We start from the raw sequence: 22047 nt of genomic DNA, 5'->3' as shown, positions 1-22047 counted from the left end.
CACCTACTGAGCTGAGCTGAAGACTCAGTCTGAGCAGACCTTTGGGTGAGAGGCTCCAAAGAGCCTTTTGCATATGTGTGAGGGCTCTGAGAGAGTGAGCTTCCCTCGTCTCTCCAGTGGCCTCCCACATCTTAGATGCTCAGTGAAGCTGCAAGAGAGAAGAGAGATGAGCTGGTCTAAAGAACACACTTCCAGGAAGAGGGGAGGGAGACGTGAGGTTGGAAAGACAAATGCTCGTGGGGCCCTATAAAGCTTTGGATGGAGGAAAGCTCTTTCTCTCTAGGTCTTTTACCAAGTTAGCCCTCCACTTCAAGGGCGTGCTCTGGTTTCCTCTTCTCATGAGAGTCACCTCCATCCATTCCCCATGCCTCTTGCTCAGAGGAAATGCCTGCTCTATCATTGATAAAAGAGGCTTCCAGAAGCCAGGTTACTTCCCAAGATCACCCAGCTCCCAAGGGCCAAAATTAACATTTAACGTCACGTGTGTCCGTCTTCCAAGTTCTTCTTTCCCCCCTAAACCCCCTGCCCCGTGAGGAATCTCATAGTCTAAGGACAACCAAGTGGCTACAGAGAAAGGTATCAAACATCTGTAGCAGGACTCCACTCAGGGGGCTGCCAGACTCCATGACTACAAGCCATACAATGAAAACAACCCATGTTCAAGATACTGTTGGGTTCAGACATGAAAGAAAATAGCCCCATTTTCAAGGCCCATTTCACTCATAAAATAAAATTCTAGTTAACATCAATTTGTGCTGATTGGGCCTGAGGGTGACAGAACTTACAAATGGGCAGGCAATCAAAAATTAGGACAGGGCTTCCCTGGTGGCGCAGTGGTTGAGAGTCCGCCTGCCGATGCAGGGGACGCGGGTCCGTGCCCCGGTCCGGGAAGATCCCACGTGCCGCGGAGCGGCTGGGCCCGTGCGCCATGGCCGCTGAGCCTGCGCGTCCGGAGCCTGCGCTCCGCAGCGGGAGAGGCCACAACAGTGAGAGGGCAGCGTACCGCAAAAAAAAAAAATTAGGACAGACAGCCTGCTTTATATCTGGCTCTTATCTTCCTTTAGATTAAATTCTTATCTTTCCCTCTGGACAAGAAAAAAATATAAATAAACCCAAACACAGAAACACATGAAGCTGCTCTTTCATAGAAAGCTTGCCTGTTGAATTAAGAGAAAGGCCCACAGATGAGCCAGGGAAAACATTTAACATTTTATACTTACTGTCTAAAGCCCTTAATCCTTATTTAACATCTTTTTGCTTGTTCTACAGTTCAGTGAAGCCAGCTGCTTAGGCCTCTTTCTGAGAAGCAGGGAGCTCTTTGAAAACATTCCTGGCTAAATGAAAGAGCTTCAGCGTGCTCTAATTTGCATATTCCACTGGTGTTTATGAACAATGAAGCTAAATGACTTGAAAAGGGAAAGATGATTGTTAACACAATAAGTGGCTCTCCTCCTGATGCATGGTGCCTATGGGACCCTCCACACACAGGCTTCCAGAACAGTCACCCCACCCCTTCGTCCTCCCATCTCACAGGTCTAGGTCTGTGCCCAGTCTCTGTGCAGAAACATACATATGGTAAGCATCAGGTACACAGATCTCTTCTGAACCAGGACAGTAAATGTGGCCTCTGCATCTGTGTGAATACGAGTAAGGCACCGCAGTGTCCCCCCAGCCCCGCCCTCTCCCAGACACATTCCCATCTTCACGCTGCAGTTACATCATCTGGCTTTAGGGTGATTTTTAACTGTTGATCTACACAGGTTATCTAAATGATTTTTTAAAGATCCAAAATTATTGCTTTATATTCAAAGTAGTTTATCATTTTCATTGCTTTCAGCTCTGGTCCAAGAGATTAGAAGACTAATGTCAAAGGATACCTCCCATCTGGAGACCCCTACCATTTTCCAAGCTAGCTCAAATATATTATTTATTTGATCTTCATAATAACCCTGAGTGGGAAGCAGAGCAGGTGGTAATCTGATTTTACAGATGAGGAAATTGATGCTCAGGGGTCAGTGTGCTGTAGGTGCTGGACATGGAGCTGGAAGCCTGGCATTTGAGTCCTTGGCAAGTGTACTTTCCATACTGTTTCAAGATAAAATCATTTCCGTCATCTCCATTCTTAAACTGAAAACTTGCTGATTTCTTACAGGGTGTAGCTAAATGGAATAGGTGACCCAACTGCAAATAATCTATTAGAATACGAGGACTTCTTGACTTTGACTGATGTCTATATTCCCAGATTTTTCTTCCTTAAAAATAACGCTTTGACTTGATCCTTGTATTTTAAACAATTTTCTAAATTCTACCATTATTTTAATAGGGTACCAACTACTGAAATACATTTCTAGCCCCAAGATGGAGCTGCACCTGCCAGGGGTGCCACGTCAGCAAGTCAAACTTTAGAGTTCCTGTAAACGCTCCCCTTGGCCAGTAATGCAGCATATCAGTCAGCCAATCGCCAAGAGCGAAGACAACTCTGGGCTCTATACTTATTTCCTTGTTCCTTGATATTTCTAAAAAAGGTCAGATATGCAACCCCAGCCAATCATGCCCTGTGTCCGCATTGCTGCTTCTACGCGCTATAAAACTCACTCTTGCCCAAAGTGGCTCAGGAAGAGTGTTCCTTCCACTGCTTGTGAGAGAGACCCTGTACTTCCCCAGTCCATGGACTGCTTTCCCTTGAGTAAAGGACATCAAACTCATTATCAAATTGTTATAGTTTTGTCATTTGACACCACCTTCTTAAAAACTCTGATTATCCCCCTCAGCCTATGGGCAATGCAAGTCATGCAAACAACACTTTCAAAGGACACAGACATTTGCTCTCTCAAAAACACAGTTACTGAGCACTTTCTCTGTGTTGAGTATGACACTGGGCAATATAAGTTGATTCCAAGTTGAGTCACTGTACCCACCAGCTCCCTCTCCAGCTTAGATAACTCTATCTTCCTCACTTGTAATTTCTTCAAGTTCTTCATTGACCTCGGTGCTCTAACTCAGATTACACAGCCTGTGTGCAAGAAAGCTCCCAGAATGAACACAGCACTGTGTGATGGAAGGACTGTGGGCTGCAAACCTGGCGTCTCATCAAGCGGTTGTATAAGCCGGGCCATTTGGTACTTTGTCAGGGCCTTAGTTTTCATTTGGGTTGTTTGCTTTTTAACCTGTAAAATGGAGATTATATCTAAAACCAACCAGCTTCATAAAATATTAAATTCGGGATCAAAATGTGACAAACTGTATGGTACAATTATGGCAGTAGCTTTGTAAAAACTGTATCTTGTCTGTGGACAAGAACATGAAGATCTTTTTTTAAAAATTTATTTATTTTTGGCTGAGTTGGCTCTTCGTTGCCGTGCGCAGGCTTCTCATTGCGGTGGCTTCTCTTGTTGCGGAGCACGGGCTCTAGGCACGCGGGCTTCAGTAGTTGTGGCTCATGGGCTCTAGAGCGCGGGCTAAGTAGTTGTGGCGCACGGGCTTAGTTGCTCCGTGGCCTGTGGGATCTTCCTGGCCCAGGGCTCGAACCCCTGTCCCCTGCACTGGCAGGTGGATTCCTAACCACTGCGCCACCAGGGAAGCCCACGAAGATCGTTTTTAAAAATGAAAAGAATGTGTGAATGTGGTAGGATAATCAGGGTTTTATTCTCTTTTTTCTCTCCCTAAATTTTTTTTTTTAACTCTTTGGTTAGAATATTCTTTTGATTCTTTTTCCCCCTAACCATAGGGTGGAATGGTTAAGCAAATAGTGTTATGCACAAATGATGGCATATTTATGCAGTCATTACAAAGTTTGTATAATAGTTTTAATAACATGGAAAAATGTTTAAGGTATAAAGTTTGTACAAATACCATATGACTTCAACTATATCAAAATATAATACACACTAAAAAAGACTGCAAATAAGGTGCTACATCTCTGAGTGGTGGAATAATAGGCAGTGTCTTCCACTCCCTTCTATATGCCTTAAAGTTATTCCTTGGGCAAAGACTGATTTTGATTAGGGAGAAAAACAATAAATGTTATTTTGCAAAATACACCGTGGTGCAGAGAAAATTCCAAGACAGACAAACTCTCTTACCCAAATTGCATATCCCTTTTTCCAGCTGGTACCCCACTGGGCATCTGCAGGTGAAGGATCCCCGAGTATTGTTGCACATGGCCAGGGGTGGGCAGGGGTTTGAGAGGCACTCATTCACATCTGCGGAGAAGGGAACACAAGGTCACAGTGAAACTGCAGCAGGCAGCACCATCATAATCCAGTACAAGGGGCACTTCTAAGGGCCAAGTGGCACTGGGTATGATGGGGCCTGGAAGCGAGTAGGCACTACCCCGGTTCTCAAGGCGCTACCAGTCTACTGAGGGTGGGGGCAGCCTTGAGTACAACTAACTATAAATATAAGGCAGGATTTGAAAGTAAAGAGAAAGTAATGATTTTGATGGAAGGGAGAATTAAGGACTATTTCAAATAACATCTGGCCTAAGACTGGAAGAATTTTAATCAGCAGATGTGGGTAGGGGGATTCTAGGCTGGGGCACCAGCACAGCGAAGGTCAGGAGCAGGAAAGTGTAGGGGTTTTCAGGGAGTGGTGGGTGGTCCAGCGGGGCAGGGATGTAGGGAGCCCGCATAAGGGAGCCAGGTCGCGGAGGCTCGTCGGTGTTATTGTCCGACATTGCTCTGCAGACAAGACATAAGCATGCTAATTCTCAAGTAAGCGGGGTATGAATTTTAAAATCTTACTCCCCTATGTTTTGGAGGAAAAGGGAGTTTACTGCCTATCTCAGTGTGATACTGTATTGTAGACCACTGCAGGTGACTTTTCCTCTTACCCACGTTGCAGTCATCTCCTTGCCAGGAAGGTGAGCACACACACTGGTACCCACGGCGGGTGGGGTCCACGACGCATTTCCCATCATGAAGACAAGGGTTAGCGGCACAGCTGTTAACTGCAAACACATTTCAGATATAATGCAGTTAATCACACAGGAAAGGTGAGGGCAGTGCTAGGTAAATATTTAATTCTCCCAGCTAATATTTGATTCTTGCTTATTTCTGTGTACTTGCCCTGAAAGGCCACACTGTGCACTAGAATGGGTTCCCAGAGGTGCAGAGGAGATGTATTGGGACCGGATGCTGGCACTAGCTGTGTACATACACACGTGTTAGACAGTTGGATCCCTAAATGCAGGAGCTGGTTCAAATCCAAATACTGCTTACAGGTCCCTCGGCTCAGGAATGATGATTACATTGCCTTGGGATACTTAACAAATTCTACTTGAATCAATGCCAATTTAAAACACACGTTAAGGAGAAAATGACGCCTGATCAACCATCCTCCCTGCTCCAAGCGTTCTCTTTCCTAAAGGTCTCGCACTGTAACCGGGCCTCCACACAACGTGCCATCCTTCAGCGCAATGCCTGCAGGTGAGCACTACGGCACCCTCTCTTCACGCGGTGTGACCGTGAGCCCGTCTCATTCATCCGGGCCCTGGCGATGCACAAGCTCCCGGGTGCAGTGACCACACTCTCTGCTTGCGTCTGTATAACTGGCCTTGTCGTGGTTATACAATAGCTGCCTAGTAAAGGTTTCTGACGCACATTTAGAAAAGCCAAAACTCATAACAGAAGGAGAAAAATCATCTCCGAGGAGAAAAGTCAGTGGTAGAATGAGAAAGAGAAGGCAGAAGTCAAGAGTGCTTACTCCAGAATAACCCTGGAGACAAATGGGCTAAACCTGAAGATGGCGTCCCGGCTCCTCGTTGCTACTTCATATCTACCCAAGACCACCTGCATGAGCATAGCACCCGTATGTACAAACACTGCACCCATGGACTCTGTCACAAAAGACATAGCAACAGCCAGTAACAATGGTCCTAATACTCACCTACAGTTATCACTGCAATGGCTATAATTGGCTTTAAGGGACACTTGTGAATTATGTTCTACCTGGTATTGGAATATATTTGGCATCTGGAAATGAAGCCTGTGAGCCCTGAAGCAGGGATCCCAAACTTGCCAGAAGAAGGAGCCAGTTTCCATTTCCCAGCAAGGCTCAGACCACTGGCACGAAGGGGGCACTGATGCATCAGGGCTCTGCGGGGCCTGCGTGGGGTCCACGGCCCTCCAGCCACGAGCCGGATGATGGCTGCCTGGTTGGAACTCTGCTTCTAACTCCCTTCCCTTCTTCCCTCCTCCCTTCAGTTACCATTTCACCCCTTCACCAACAGCAGGTTTCCTTTCCTGAGTCTGGACAAGCTAAATATCCAGCAAATTTTGACCCTGACATCAAAGGAGGTATCATCCTACTTCCTTCTACCTTTCCTTAAGTGATAAAGAATCATGTGGATGGCTTTATTTCCCTTGTCCCAGCAACTTCTACATGGATATAAAGATATATAACCTCAGGTGCAATGTCACACAGTCACTATGGGAAAGGTTAGCTCATCATCCTCTCACTGAACACATCTCTCCACCCACGTTTATCCACTGACATCATAATCTTAGGGAGAAAAAGGAGCCTGGGCTCCCCTGGATGAAGAGAAGTCTCCCCGGTGACTGGGGGGCTGGCTGACTAGCTCAGAGGCTCGTGGCTCTGATCTGGGAGCAGGCACCTGCTCGCTCTGTGTCTCAGGCCACCTAAAGCTTCTTGACTCCAGTTTTCCACCCTTCAATCCTGCTTCACGACCCCACTCTGGCTTTGCTAGAGTTAAAGCCATGCTTGAAAAGCTCTTCCAATTACGGGGCATTACAAGTTACAATGGCACTACTGATGTCACACATGGCCAACGGCAACCGCTCCTCTTTCTCCGGGAAGAATTCTGAAACTCAGGGGTGAGAAGACTGTCACCGTGACATTCCTTTCTGATTTAAGTGCTCCAACAGAAAGCATCTGAGATCACAAAGCAGACACTGTCCTATGGCGGATACCAGCCACCCCGAGCCCCGTGCAGCCTCAGCGTGCTTGTGCGACTGTGTCCTACCTGAGGCTGGAGATGACGGTGCTGTGGACGACTGCGTGCTGCTCTGCGCAGTGAGGGTGGTCGATGTAGATGTCAACACCTTAGCTGTAGAAACAGGTGTGCTTTGGGGGGAAGGAGATGTTCTGAGGAAATGTGAAGCCAGGCTGTGCTCTTCTGTAGGGGTAAGCCCCGTGGTCCATTCTTTTGCTGATGTGGGCACACTGGTCAGGGCGATCGATCCGGTGGCAGCATCTCTATTCACTGGGTTCCTTTCTGTGGTGACAGCACCTTCTGTTGAGATGCGTACCACTAGAATTTCAGGACTGGTTGGTGGGAGCTGTTTTCCGGCCACTGTCTGTACTGTTGTAGGACCACCCGTCAGAGATGCTGTGCTTGACGGGGGTTGGGGGCTGGGCACATGGGGATGAGAGGTCTGGAGAGTGGTAGCTACCAAAGCTGGAGACGTCTGGGCTAAGCTGATGCTCGTGGCTGGAAGGGTTTGCTCAGTGGAGGATTCCGTTAAGGCCAGGGGCGAAGGGATCCCCAGAGGAGACCTCACTGTTACAGTTTCCGTGGCCTCCACAGGCAGAGTCTCCAGGCTCTGTGGCTTTGATTCCGTAACGAGCTTCCCAAGGTGTGGGCTGCTCTGGTTCTTAGGACCTGCCGTTTGACTGCTGGGGAGCATTGCCACGGATGATGCCATTATCGACGTCCAGGCTGAAGTTACAGGAGCGCCCCTTGCCTTGGGCAGGACCAGGGTAGAGGATGAAGGTGGGAGGATTGTCTGTGAGACAGACGGCGAGACAGGGGCAGATGCTGTCAGGGATACTAGTGAGGGTGGTGGCGAGGAAGACAAAGGTGTGGGCACATCAGGGGCGGACCGCAGTGGGTGAGTGGAGGCCCTGGTCGATGGCAAGGTTGACGAGAACAACCGGTAGGACTGTGACACTGAGGGCTGGGGCAAGGGGGGCCCTGATGAAGAAGACGATGATGTATCGCCAACGGATTCAGCATCGGTGTCGAGAAGAACCAGAGTGGTCAGCATACTAACGGCGGGTGTGCGGGATGGAGGGCTGGCCGTGCGCAGAACTAGTGCCTCAGTGGAAGACTGAGCGTATTCCCCATCGTGGGAGGAGACGTTGCTTCTCTCTGCCTGAGCCTGAGAGGAGGAAGAAGAGTCTGAATGCAAAGAGCTTGAGATCTTAACGGAAGAGGTGGAACTCTCCCTTACATCCAAGGATGAACTGTGGTCTGCAATGGACAGCAGTGCCCGCTCCCCTTTGGTGAAAGGAGCTGAAACGTAGGTGTGGTCTGTGTAGTCACTGGACGTCCCGTGTTCAGGGTATGTGCCACTCACTGCATCGTAGCTCATTCCAGTGACTGCAAAGGGAAAAACCAAAGTGAGGTCAACTAAACAGACATCTGTGAACCTGCACTATGAGACAGACCTTCAGTGTCCCACCCATGAACGCCTGGGGGCTGACACGCTTTCTCTGGATAGAGGCAGTACGGGGAGGCAGGCAGGGTCTGAGTCTGCAGTGAGCGGACCTGCCCTCCTGTGAGGAGCACAGCGGCAGCAGGGGAAATGGTCATGAAAGAGAAGCGGGGCCAGGGGCCGAAGAATAGGGAACAGGTCCAAATTCCTTCCACAGGCCTTTTTTGATGAAAGCAAATTAGTATCTGAAAAGCTCTTAAGACCCCAAATAGAACAATTGTTATGCCTAAGTGGAAAAAGGAAAACCCTCCCAACTTTCCATTCTGTACAATGAGATATTTCTTTCCCAGGAGACTGGCCTAAGCCACAACATGGCCAGGTTTCTTTATTGCAAGCATCCTGGCAGACAGCACCGCAAATGCCCGGGGCAAGTGTTGGGGAGGTGGGGGAACCCGGAAAGTGCTCTTCACAGGGAGCCGGTAAGGCACTTTCTGGGTTGACAGCGAACTCGATCACTCTAGGATCACGAGCAAATTGACACCTGAGCTGAGGGAACGCGGCAAGAGATCCTGCCCATCACCTCCGAGCACTCGCGAGGCTGCCAGTGAACCCGAGACGGAGCGGGCATCCCAGGTCGCCGTCACGTTCCCCCGCTGAGTGGGGCGCTCCGCGTCTCTGGGCGTCGCCGCTGAGCGCTCCACATCCCCAGGAGTCGTGCTGCCGTTGCTGAGAGATCGCAGCGTGCGCTCTCCGACTCCAGTGAAAGTAGCCCAGGTGTGCGGGCTGTGAGCGCGGGCTCCGGGCGCCCCCTCCTCCACTTCGGAACTGACGGCCAGCTCAGGACTGTCTTCGGTGGCTGCGAGAGGGCCAAAAAGGGGAGGGCCGGTCACTCCGTGGGGTAGAGCTGGGCTGTGCCAGCCAGACGCTTCCCTAGGCTTTCTCAGTGTTTTTATTTGAAACTGACACGGTGAAAACCCAAACTGTGTGCTGTTCCTGCAAAGGCACCGGTGACTGAAACCTCAGGAAGCAGTGCGGGGGGTCAGCGTTGCTGTTCAGGTGGCTTGGATTTATGGGAACGTTTATCAGTTAGTGAACAGGATTGATACGGTATTTCTGCTCAGTGATACATAATAAATAGTGTTTATGTCAGGGAAATCGGTGGTGGCAGCGGGAGAGGTGAACAGTGGGCAAAAGACTAACAACCCTGCTGGGGCTTCAGACCCGACAAGGTCTGGGAGGGAGGCCAGTATCACCTGGAAGGTTTTTACCTCCTGGTAGGACCAGCGATACACGACCGACACAGGGCCTGTTGTTCTATACTGTCCGTCATTCTATAGTGTAGCTCTTCACCCTAGCACATCAGTGAGAAATGGCATTGTGGTCAGAGGTTACGGGTGGGTTTTTTTTGTTTGTTTGTTTTTTTTAATGTATATGTTTTATTTTCTTGGTAGGGATGGAACAGGGACAGGTGACACATGAATAAGTATCCTTTTCCTCCTTTCTTGGGTATATGTTTTATGCTATAAACTTAAAGAACCTTAGATTATATTATCAAATAAATCCTTCTTTTCAGAAATGATGGAAATGAGGTCCAATTCTTCTTGGCGTACATATCTGGATCTAATGAGACAAACAGGCTCTGTTCTGATTCTTATTCTTATTCCCAGACCAGTCTAGCCCTTGACACCCCATGGACCAACCTTGGTGGAAAATGGATACAAAGCTGAGTGTAGGTTCTCTTCATGATAGGTTTGCATTAACTGACAGACAGGAATGGGGACAGGGACACACAGTGACCTGGGGCAGCACTGAGAAAGCCAGGACCCAGTCACAGATGTGATCTGACCGAGGCAGCAGGACTTAAGAGACCCACAGAAAGTCCACCAGGAGAGGCTGGAGAGTTGAGTGTACCCGAGAAAAATCTCCCTGGCAAAGAGGACAGGGCTGGGACGGACAATGATGGTCGAGGCTCCGTTACACAAGACTTAGGCCAACAACCCTGTCAGGCGGACAGACTTAACACAGGGGAAAGTCATGCCCTGAAACAGAGGGGCTGCATCTGAACCCAGAAAAAGGAACGAACCAAGAACTCTGAAAGCTGGATGGCAGAATCGGTCAGCTGTGGGCTCTTCAGAGGAAAAGGGAGAAAGCATTGTTAACCCTGAGTGAGGTGGCTTCAGGAATGAGGCTTTTCCTTATCTGGTGCTTTAGAACTGAACCCCAAGGTCCACTCACACTGAGATCACATTTTCCACACCAATCAACTGCGCCCTCACTGCAGAGTGCAGGGTAGTGAAGAGACAGAAGAGGGAAAGGCTATGGGACATGAGCTCCTGGTCTGGGATGGCAAAAATTCGGAGCGCCACAGGGGTAGGGCGGAAAGGATTCCTTGTGTTTAGGAGACACAGTGTGTGTTTTCCATTCACAGACATAAAAGAGCACAAAGAGCTTCCACCCATACATGTGGTATTCTTTACGATACAGCCTATGCTTTTCCACGTCACATCAGTAGTGATAAATGTTAATTTTCCTCATCAATTAGGGTACTCATAGGGGGCAAAAGAGCTGCTATTATGAGTGGTGGAGAGGTAAGAATTTAAATCTATTATAAGCTTAAATGATAAGTTACTGCATTTTTGCTTTAGTCAGCATACAATTTACATTGATAAGGCTGTTGAGAATTGTTTTAAAATATTTTCCAAAAACATTATTAAAAAGGATCATCAAAGGAAAAGTTTTCGGGCTTCCCTGGTGGCGCAGTGGTTGAGAGTCCGCTTGCTGATGCAGGGGACGCGCGGGTTCGTGCCCTAGTCCGGGAGGATCCCACGTGCCGCGGAGCGGCTGGGCCCGTGAGCCATGGCCGCTGGGCCTGTGCGTCCGGAGCCTGTGCTCCGCGACGGGAGAGGCTACGGCAGTGAGAGGCCCGCGTACCGCAAAAAAAAAAAAAAGGAAAAGTTTTCTCAATCGATAGATTGGACTTCATCAAAATTAAAAAATTTGTGCTGCAGACGCCAACATCAAGGAAGTGAAAAGACAACCCACGGAATGGGAGCAAATGTCTGCAAATCATATCTCTGATAAAGAACGAGTATCCAGAATGTACAAAGAACTCTTACAGTGCAATTAAAGAAAGACAAATAACCCAATTTGAAAGCCGTCCAAAGATCTGAATAGACTTTTCCAAAGAAGATATACAAATGGTCAATGAGCCCATGAAAAGATGTTCACCATCATTAGTCAGCTGGGAAAACTGCAAACCAACACCACTTGAGACACCACTTCACACCCACTAAGATGGCTAAAATCAAAAAAGCTGGACAATAACAAGTGGTGGTAAAGGTGTTAAGAAACTGGAACCCTCGTAACCTTGCTGGTGGGAATTTAAAACGGTGCAGTCACTCTGGAAAGCAGTTGGCAGCTCCTCAAAGGTCAGAAATAGAGCCACCGTATAACCTGGCAATTCCAAGAGCACACAAAAACTTGTGCCTGAATGTTCACAACAGTACTATTCCTAATAGCCAGAGGGTGGGAATAACCCACCCATCCAATAATGGATAAAAGCATAATCAAAATGTGGTGCATCCATGTGATGGAATAGTATTTGGCTATACAAAGGAACGAAGCACTGACATGCTGCAATGTGGATGAACCTTGAAAACGTGATGCTAAGTGAAAAATACAAAAGGCCACATACTGTACGATTCCACGTATAAGAAATGTCTAGAAGAGGCAAGTCCATAGAGACAAAAAGTAAATTAGTGGATGTCAGAGGCCGGGAATAGCAGAGAACGGGGAGAGACTGCTGGTGAGCTCAGAGCTTTTCTGGGGTGATGAAAATGTTCTGGCATTACGTAGTTGTGATGGTTGCCCAACTTAGTGAATATACTGAAACCCACTGAACTGTACACTTTAAGTGGGTGAATTGTATAGAATGTGAATTATATCTCAATAAAGCTGTTTAAAAGGCGGTGAAAGAATTTCTCTCCATGAAAGCCCAGACCTGGAGTGAACAACCACTCACGAGAAGCTGATACTTTCACCTTCCAGAAGCTGTGTGATTGCGGCAGGCACGGGGGTATGGCGGCGGCGGGGGCAGGGGGCGCTATATGGGGTGGAAGGACACGGCAGAGAAGTCCCCGAGCTGTGCGTGGGAGGGGCACGTGGCAACAGCAACATCTTGGAGATGGAACGTAAAAACTGGGGGATATACAGGGATATCGGTATCAATCAGCTAGAAGGATGGCCTGGGAATAATGAGGGGCCCACGGAGCTATTTCATTAATGCGGCAGAAGATCGCAGCCCAGGCACCCCTCCACCGTCCACGGGGTGCGGTTCCGTGAACGGAGACTCACTGGAGCGCTCCCCGCGTGGTGCCGAGGAGCCCAGGCTTTCTGAGGAGGATGAAGACAAGGACTCGGTGGCCGGTTCGGAATAGCTCCTCTCACCAGGCGCTGGGTCACTTCCTCGAGACTGTGGGGCAGAGGCTGAAAACCGGGTCAAAACCGAAGCGTTCACAACCTGAGGATGGGAAGTGGAGCTTCCGGTCGCATCTGCGAATGGCTCGCTGTCGGTCAAGAACCAGCGAGCAGTGCTCTCTCCACCTCTCGCCGGCGGGACTGACCGAGACACAGTCGCTGTCTGAGACACGGAGCTGCCACTCTCCGCACCAGAGCTGCTGGCAAGTTGGTGTCCTCTGGAGGCTGAAAGGTGTCAGAGAGAAAAGGCCATCACACGGATGCAAGAGAGATCCCTCCACAGCCGAGACGCGAGTCTTCCCTAGGAGAAGGTGCCCTTTGCAAGGACCTTGTATAGTATTTACTATATGTGTAACCTGACGTGTATTTTCAGGTTCTAAATAATTATTTCAAAACTCTTCAGTGTCAGTAAGAGATCAATACTAAAAATAAAAATTGGTGAAGACGGGAGCTTTTAAACAGTATGTGCAAAGCAGAGTAGCTTATAGGCCTGAGTGTTTTATTCTCTTTCCCCCAAAACATGGGGTGTTATGAGCCAGTGAGTATGCTGTTATGTCCATCAAATACAATGTGCCCAAATACTGTGCTTAGAGCATTTCTCTAAGACAGTTCTATTATTAATAAAACTAATTTTGGGGACTTCCCTGGTGGTCCAGCAGTTAAGACTCCGTGCTCCCAGTGCAGGGGGCCTGGGTTCCATCCCTGGTCAGGGAACTAGATCCCGCATGCCGCAACTAAAAAGATCCCGCACACCACAACGAAGATCTCGCATGCTGCAACTAAGACCCAGTGCAGCCAAATAACTAAATAGATTTATTTTTTTTAAAAAGATTATTCTAATTTTGAAGTATAGCAAACAAAAAATCAACTATAGGGGGTACACTAAAGCCATGAATTTAGGGAGTATGTTTATATCTGCACATTTTCTTTGTAAAGATGATCTGTACAGAAGATAACTGAAGCTAGCTTTAAAGAGCGGGCCAGCTCTCAGTTTGAAGATGATGCCGCAGAGTGACAAGATGCACCAGCAGTGAGACCTCAAGGCGGGGGTCTCAACTCTGTGGCGAGTGAGCTAAAGACCACGCACTCACTACTTAAACCCTCTGAGCCTCAGTTTCCTCATCTACAAGAACGCAGGAGGAATGACGCCTATTTGACTAATTTCACAACATTGTCATGAGGATGAAAATCAAAATGAGATAATGTGGTATACCAGATAAAGGAGATGATGTTATCCAAGAACACAGTGGTTTGTTTTTTCTTAAAGGTTGCAAATGGTCTTAAAGTGATTCCTTGAGAAAATGCAACAATTTTAAAATGTCCACAATAAATTAAATAAAGATCAAAGACTTACTTGGGGAATCATTTTGCCAAAATTCCCATGAGACCTTGGAGGACGTAAGGCCAACTCCATTTTCTGTGGATGGCTTAGTGAGTTCCCCATCCCCTGGGCTCCTGATTACTCCACTGTTTCTTCTCCACCCTGCCTCAGAGTGTGAAGAATGGACTGATCCTGAAGTTGTGGTCATTTCAGAGTCCTCAGGGAAACGCTCTGTCTCATTTAGAGGTCCTGGACTGATGGCTAAAGACTGGAGCATCTTTAGGACACCGTCGGGGAACACGGTAGCAACATGGACACTCTTTGTCCCACTGACCGAGGGGCTGTGGACAGCAGTAGAGTTGTTTAAATCCTCCGTACTTGCAGAAGCTAAAATGGAAGAAAATATGCTTCAGGATTAGTTGGGGTGTATCTGGATACAAATGATTTTAATTACATTTCGGTAGATGACTGTAGATAAGGTGGATCTAATAGATAAACACACATAACACACTCATCTGCCCTCTCCTCACAGAGCTGAGTGGAGAAGCATGAGGTCCTTCACCGAGCACAATAAAAGCTTCAGATCAAGCTAAGAGGAAGACAGGAGAAAGCCTCTAGACATGATTTTCATTTGTCTTTATAGAGGAAGCTAAAAACTTCTGCTCTTGAATCCCACTTTATTACTTACACAGGACAGACCATTGTAACAAGGTGCAGGATTTGTTTTCTTTTGTTTCAGCAGTGTAACCCTTTTGTTCAAATGCTATTATAGATTAAAACCCACACATATGGGCTCCCCTGGTGGCACAGTGGTTGAGAATCCGCCTGCCAGTGCAGGGGACACGGGTTCGAGCCCTGGTCCAGGAAGATCCCACATGCTGCAGAGCAACTAAGCCCATGTGCCACAACTACTGAGCCTGCGCTCTAGAGCCTGCGAGCCACAACTACTGAGCCCGCATGCCATGACTACTGAAGCCTGCATGCCTAGAGCCCGTGCTCCGCAACAAGAGAAGCCACCGCAATGAGAAGCCTGCGCACTGCAACAAAGAGTAGCCCCCACTCGTTGCAACTAGAGAAAGCCCACAGCAAGAAGACCCAATGCAGCCAAACATAAATAAATAAAATAAATAAAAAAACAAACCCATACATAAAAATGAATCAAAGTGGGTGCCTTGCAGGGGGCCCAGTCACCACTTAGGAGGCCTAGGGCTCTGCAGACCACAGTCAGAACAATGCTGGCCTAGAATAGTAATTCCCAGCCTTGCCACCATCAAGTGTTCTTTATTATTCCCCACCTCATGGCCATAGTAAACCTTATGTTTTGAAAGACTATTAACCGAGCTGCATTTATTAAGTACCAGAGCTTCTAATCAGCAGGAGATACTGATTGTTACCCCACCGATTTGATTTAATTCCATCCAAAAGCAACAGGCTCCATTACTATAGTTAGGTCATTAGGCTTGGGAGACCAGCTCTCGAGCTCACATACTACTCCAGGAGGTCAAGGACTTCAGGTTGAGAACAGCTTTTCTGATGAAATGGATGGCAGACACTGGATCAATCGTCAAGAACCTCAAGAACTGAATTATACACCACTGGTCAAAATGCGCAGTGTGCTCTGCAGAAGTACTGTGGCTTGCTGGTGGCTCCCTTCCACAAAGAACTTTCCAAAGGACACCCTGAGAAGTGACCTCCAGAAGGGCACATTGAAATCTTCATTCCAAACAGGAATAAACTGAAGGAAAGCTTGCTGAGTGGGCAAGATCCAAAGGTAAGAAGGAAGAGTGCTTTTTTTCTTTTTAAGCCAAAATTTTAAAAAAGTACTCTCTATACCTATATAATGAAAGGCTTCAAATTGTTAATTATGACTCAGTAAAGGAAAAAAGGAAGTTCTCATTATAAACGGGTCCCTGAAGATGAGTCCAATGTGCAGTCATGACCAAAGCACAAATAAATATCAAATATATACATATAGGGAGAGCACAGGAAACAGAAAGGTTCCTTTCACTTTTGTACAAAACCATAAAACCAGGTATACCTAGAACATAGGCCACAGGACTGGTCACTGGACCTTCGTGGAGACAAGGAAGATGCAGGCAATCCATAAAACTAGTAATTAAAACATGAGAGGGGCTTCCCTGGTGGCGCAGTGGTTGAGAGTCCACCTGCCGATGCAGGGGACGCGGGTTCGTGCCCCGGTCCGGGAAGATCCCACATGCCGTGGAGCGGCTCGGCCCGTGAGCCATGGCCGCTGAGCCTGCGCGCCCGGAGCCTGTGCTCTGCAACGGGAGAGGCTACAACAGTGACAGGCCCACGTACCGCAAAAAGAACAAATGGACCTGGGGTTTTTGAGCACAAGCCACCCATTCTCCTTGCCTGACCCTGCAATAAACCTTTCTCTGCTCCAAACAAACAAACAAACAAACAAAAAATGTTCAGTATAAAAAAAGGAAAGCACAACACAGACATGCCCCAAATCCTCACTCGCCCACTTAGCTTCTCAGGCCTAACTTCATTAGAGCCACCATCTATATCCACCAATTACAGCCTCATCAGATTGCTGAGTGCTCTTTCAAAACACTTTTATTCCCAGTAAATTGCATTATTTCATGAATTCAATGCACAGTGAGGTTTTATTGGACTCAGCATAAATACCTATCCAGCAAAGCAATGGCCTCAGAAATACAACTGTAAAAGTTACAACTGCTGGAAGTCACAAAAGGAAAATGGCTAGGGTTTCCCTGACCCTGAGGGCTCTGTGGAACACTGCTTCACCATCTCATTATCATCAGTATTAAAAGCTCTGCCTTTTACTAACCAATTACGATGTGCCACTACTTCATGTACACCTCCATATATTGTGCTAAGTAAGTACTTTATATCTATAATCTTGTTCCATCCTCACAGTAAAGCTATGAAGCAGTGTGCATACTTCTGTAGAGCTGGTGCTTCTTAATAAGAGGAGAAAATGCTAGGTCAAACTAACCTACAGTCACCACTTATGTTAAATGGGTGCCCGCTAAATACATCTAGGGTGAAACGTACCATGTTTCTAATCAGCAGACCAGCACTATCGATTATTTAATAATTGCCTTTCCTTGCTCATTTTCTACCCTTGAAGCAGCCATTCAAAAATGGGAAGCCCATCCATTTGGGAGCAGAAAAAACCTAAATTCCCTGATCTTTATAATAGGAGGTGAAAGGAACGCCTGCTCCTCTGAGAAAACTATATGGGTCACTTTCCCATCACAACACAGCGTACTGGAGCCTCAGGCATGCATCACAGTGCTCACCCTTGGCTTGGCTGCTATCCAGAACTTGCCAAAAATCTGGCAGGAGCGGCTGATATTTGGGAAAGATAGGCTAAATCTACAACCTTCTGAGTTATTTATACCCTCTTCCTTTACAAAGTGAAATCACCACGAAGCAATTTACCTGGACCACATTAGCTCAGCTACCCACAGAAACACTTCCATGAGTTGAGATCCATTAATACACCCTCAGCTCCTATTGAGAATCGACAGAAAATATCAACTTTTAAAGAACATCAGCACAGTTTCCACAAAACAGCAATTGAAGGCATTTTCTGTTATGAGCCTCAACATTCCTTACATAAATATTCCTCTTAGAATGTACTGCCCCCCAAACACTGAAGCCTATGGGTGGAATTGTATACTCACTTTATCTGACAATAATATCATGCCTCACCTGGTTTCCCTTTGTGCCCTGGCTTCCAGGAAGCTCAGTACTAAATTCAGTGCTCAACTGTAGCCATTTTCACATAATTCAACATACACATATCTCTTTTTGCCTTTAAAAGAGAACTTTTCCCCTATTAGTTGCTTTGCTTACTTTTCCCCCTAATTATCAAACAGTACATGGTCATTATAGAAAATATAAAAAGTACAGAAGGAAAAACAACGAAAGATCTAAAGCAGCAAGCAAAATGATTTCAAACAGCTCCCAATCTCTTTTTTAAAATATGAGTTAGCTGTCTGGGCTTTTACCTGCTTTAACACATACATTTATTAGCATGTAATTTATTTTTGGACGCAGGTAACCCCTGACTACCTGAGCCTCAGAAGAGGCTGTGCTGTGTGTATGTTTCTATGTAGCAGAACGAGAAGTGAAAGGAGTCACCGAATACAAAGGCTGATGTGTCTGGAAAAACAGATGCTGGAACTAGAAAGGATCTTTAGGATCAACTGATCTAATCCCTTCATGTTTCAAATAAGGACTCCCATCCTCCCCAGGCCAGGCTCCTGGCTGGAATCCTAGCGCTCACCTAGTGAGAAGCATCACTCATCTGACTGGTCCAAGTGCCACGACTTTCACTGGGTCACGTTTACTAGTGGACAGAGCAGCCAAGTGTCACAAAGCGCACGCCCCTACCCCATTCCCTCTTGGCTTCGATTCCCTACAGAGAGGCCAGTTGGGCTGGGTGACTCCCGGTCTGCCTCGGGCAAGTCCTGCTGGCTTTCTCAGCACTGCTGCCTGCATGCCTAGGGCTCCTAGATCCTGTGCTCAGAAAATCTAAATCTCAAGATTTGGATTTTAGAGGAGGTAGGAGGTACACCGGAGCTCTGGTTAGCAGGAGAGCAGGGACCAGCCCAGCATTAAAAATAAAGCAGAGCTTCGTTTCCCATGTGGCTTCAGATCCTCGTTCATGTCCCCTCTGCATCCCTGCGGGGAGGAGAGCAGGGGCTGTCAGGCTAGATCCAGACAGTCCTGGATGCCTGGGTATTCCTTCATTTAACAGCACACAAAGCCCCCTCCAGTATCTAAGAGGGAGGTGGGACCCTACCTAGCACAGAACATCCAGTTCGCTAAGAAGAAATAGAAATGCTCAGTGAAACTCAAGGAAGAGGAACGATATGGTAGAACTCTTCAAAAATTAAAAGTATAAGGTTCTAAAAGAATGAATGCTCAAGGAATTGGAGGGCTAATTATTTTTTTAATGTTAAAAAGTACAGGTGACTACAGAGTCAAGGCCAGTAGTTGGAAACATAGGCTGATTTTCAAATATACCACAGTATATATACCACAGTAGTGGGCTGAATTTAAAGTATAAATATTAAATGACCCTGACCAGAATCAAGTTTAGCTTCCTAGAAAATGCTTCCTTTCCACCATTTCATAAAGCTGGTTGTAAAACACTGGACCACAGAACTTTGAAGCTGGAAAGGATTGTAGCTTTTATCCTATCTAACCAATGTTTAAGAATAACCTTAAAAACCAATCTCCTAAAAATATGAATCATAAGTTACATATATACCCAGTCAGCAGGAAACTGTATACAGAGTATACGGAAGGGGAATGGGCTGCTTTAAATAGGCATTCCAGAAAGGACCTCTGGGTTCTGTTTTTGCTTTGATGACGTAAACCTGAACCCCTAGTCTTGGAAAGTACTTCTAAAAACCTCTGACCTATGAAAATTTTGAAATGGCAATTTCTGAAGCCACCTATTTCCCAAGAATATTTCCAACCCTCCCTGTCCTGCTCCCTATGGCATGGAGATGAAAACACAAGAAGCACGCACAGGCTCGGTATAAAACCTTGGAAAAGAGAAACAGTGGGCAGAGTTTCCAACATTGGCCTGTGGCTGGATGAACCCTGTGATATTTGGGTCCATGCTCATCCCCTTACTCATCAACTGTACCTCACTGTGGGGCAGGGGAACCTAACTAAGAGAAGTAATAAACACAATCTGTGTCTTCAAGCGGGTTCCAGTCTATCTGGGTAGAAGGCATCAGATAAGCTGGTGTGACAAGGTACATGGCACAGAGGCTCAGAGGGTTGACAAAAGGCTCAGTGGAGATGGAAGGCCTGCACAGAGACATAACTGATGACTAGGGGCTGGAATGCAGAGAGGCCAGCGCTCCACTGCTACAGTCTTGCAAACACCTGCCTACTATATAGTTTTTTTGAAATGATGCCCAGAAAAATGTCTATCTATATTATCTTTGCCATTGAAAGAAACATTTTTGCGATAATGAAGAAATACAAATATAACTCCTCATCAAATGAAACAATGTTCACCATTTCATTCACCCCAGAACGTGGCCCCTTGTGCAACACCACACACCAGCCGCACTCAGTCTTTGTTATGTGTGTATATGTGGGGAGACGGGAAAAGCAGGGGTTGGTGGACGGAAAGGCCTAGAGCAGCCACCAGACCAACTATTATTTTCCTCCTTATACAGTTAAAGAAAATACATTTTAGACATGAACTTCAACACTGAGATAAATTGGGCAGGTTGTACTTTGAACCAATACTTGGCATTGGTGCTTAAAGTCCTTGCCCCTTAGCCCCTGTGATGAGCATGTAACTAGCTGGCTATCTGGGGCTATTTATTTCTATTCTGAATGACTTCAGAGGGTGCAGCTGGGATAGCAGTACTCACCTGCGGACTGGTGTGAGGGAGGGAAGTGAGCCAGTGTCCTGGAAAGAGGCAGCCAGGAGAGCTCTGGTCCTGAGGAATTTCTCTGCCTGGGGAGTGTGGTCTCTTCTCCCCCCTCCACAGCAGGAAGAGAAGACTGGGTCAAAACTGAAGTGGAAGCCACCTGGGTGTGCACAGTCACTTCTTCAGGGAGCCCTTGCCCCCTTGCCGGGGAACCCCAGGATGTTCCGCTTTCCGTGTGAGGAGGGGCGGTTCTTCCTTCTGACCCTGAACTGGTGGACGGCGTGCGATGCCTTCCCAGGGCTGAAAGCAGACAGCAACAATTAAAATTTCACCAGCAGACTTCCAAATGTCTGAACAATCTTTGAGTGGGCTCACCTCTGACCTCTATAAAATAGACACGAGAAGAAATTAGGAGCCATTGTTCATTCTATGAAAAATCACCTCCTGAAGGAGAGACCACAAACCAAGACAAAGACTGTTTTCAGATCTCACAAAGATTCTGCATTTTGTGGTAAGATGATCAGCAAAGGGGCACAATGAAGCTAAGTATCAGACGATAAGGCACCAGAGGTGGGCTTCTGATCATCGTGACTCACCACTCACATTCCACAAAGTTGGTCCCACAATTCACTTGAATTTAACATAAACACAATTTCCACTGTCTGGATGACCAACAAACCCAGGCTGCATCACGTGCAGTTCCTAAGCTCTGTATCCATCATTCACGAATGGAACTTTAAACACTGTCCTATGTACTCTTTACAGAATTGAGTCCCCCAACCAGACCTCCCATCACTAGGGTGTGAAACCATGGGGTCCTCTTTGATGGCTTCAGCCTCTACTTTTAGGCCATCACATCACCAAGCTGTATCGATTTTATCAAGTCTTCACCAATCCCTTCCTCTCCATCCCTGAGGCCAGCAGGCCACATGTTAGCACCTGGTATCTGGATTTCTGTGTCTGCCGGGGTGGTCCCCTGGACTCCAGGTTCCTTCTGCTCCATCTCTCACCCCAGACATCTTATACCCACGTGCCAAGTGAACCCTGCCCAAATTCACTTTAATCATGTCACTGCCTGTTCGAAAACCTCCAGTGACTTTTCCCACCACACCAAATCAAAACTGCTTGGTTTTCAAAGTCCTCAGTAATTGTGCTTAACCCCACCCACATGACTGTCCTACCCGCAGCTCCTCTCCTCTGTGTGTGACTTATGCCCACCCCGAGGGAGGCTGCTGGCCTTGCCACCCACGAAGAGGCCACACTTCTCTTCCTTCCTCTGTATCTTTGCTCATATGGTCCAGGCATCCCACTTCTCAGCCACCCTTCCCACCAATACAGGCTTAGGCACAAATCTCAGCTCTGAAACCTGTTAACTGTTTGACCTGCACACGTTGGATTGATTAATTTCTCTAGCTTCAGTTTCCGAATTCCTAAAATGAGAGTCACCACT

At 47.1% G+C, this 22047-nt stretch overlaps 1 protein-coding gene across 4 annotated transcripts in view; it reads right to left on the bottom strand.

Moving 5' to 3' along the window:
- Positions 1-22047, bottom strand: part of HEG1 (heart development protein with EGF like domains 1) — an 82124-nt gene that overhangs the window by 34793 nt on the left and 25284 nt on the right. For 2 of the 4 annotated variants that reach the window (XM_032630125.1, XM_032630126.1), the window contains exons 3-9: positions 20598-20897; positions 14227-14580; positions 12750-13097; positions 8977-9252; positions 6983-8341; positions 4832-4948; positions 4083-4202 (exon numbers count right to left, since the gene is read on the bottom strand). In XM_032630125.1, the coding sequence (XP_032486016.1) occupies positions 4083-4202; positions 4832-4948; positions 6983-8341; positions 8977-9252; positions 12750-13097; positions 14227-14580; positions 20598-20897 (2874 nt within the window). Of the gene's footprint in view, positions 1-4082; positions 4203-4831; positions 4949-6982; positions 8342-8937; positions 9253-12749; positions 13098-14226; positions 14581-20597; positions 20898-22047 lie in introns of all 4 variants that reach the window. The other 2 variants (XM_032630124.1, XM_032630127.1) reach the window with 2 other exon arrangements.

Source organism: Phocoena sinus, chromosome 4 (assembly GCF_008692025.1).
Source record: "Phocoena sinus isolate mPhoSin1 chromosome 4, mPhoSin1.pri, whole genome shotgun sequence".
NCBI lineage: Eukaryota > Metazoa > Chordata > Mammalia > Artiodactyla > Phocoenidae > Phocoena > Phocoena sinus.
The sequence above is the reverse complement of the archived record's forward strand: the minus strand, read 5'-3'. Positions and strand labels throughout refer to the sequence as shown.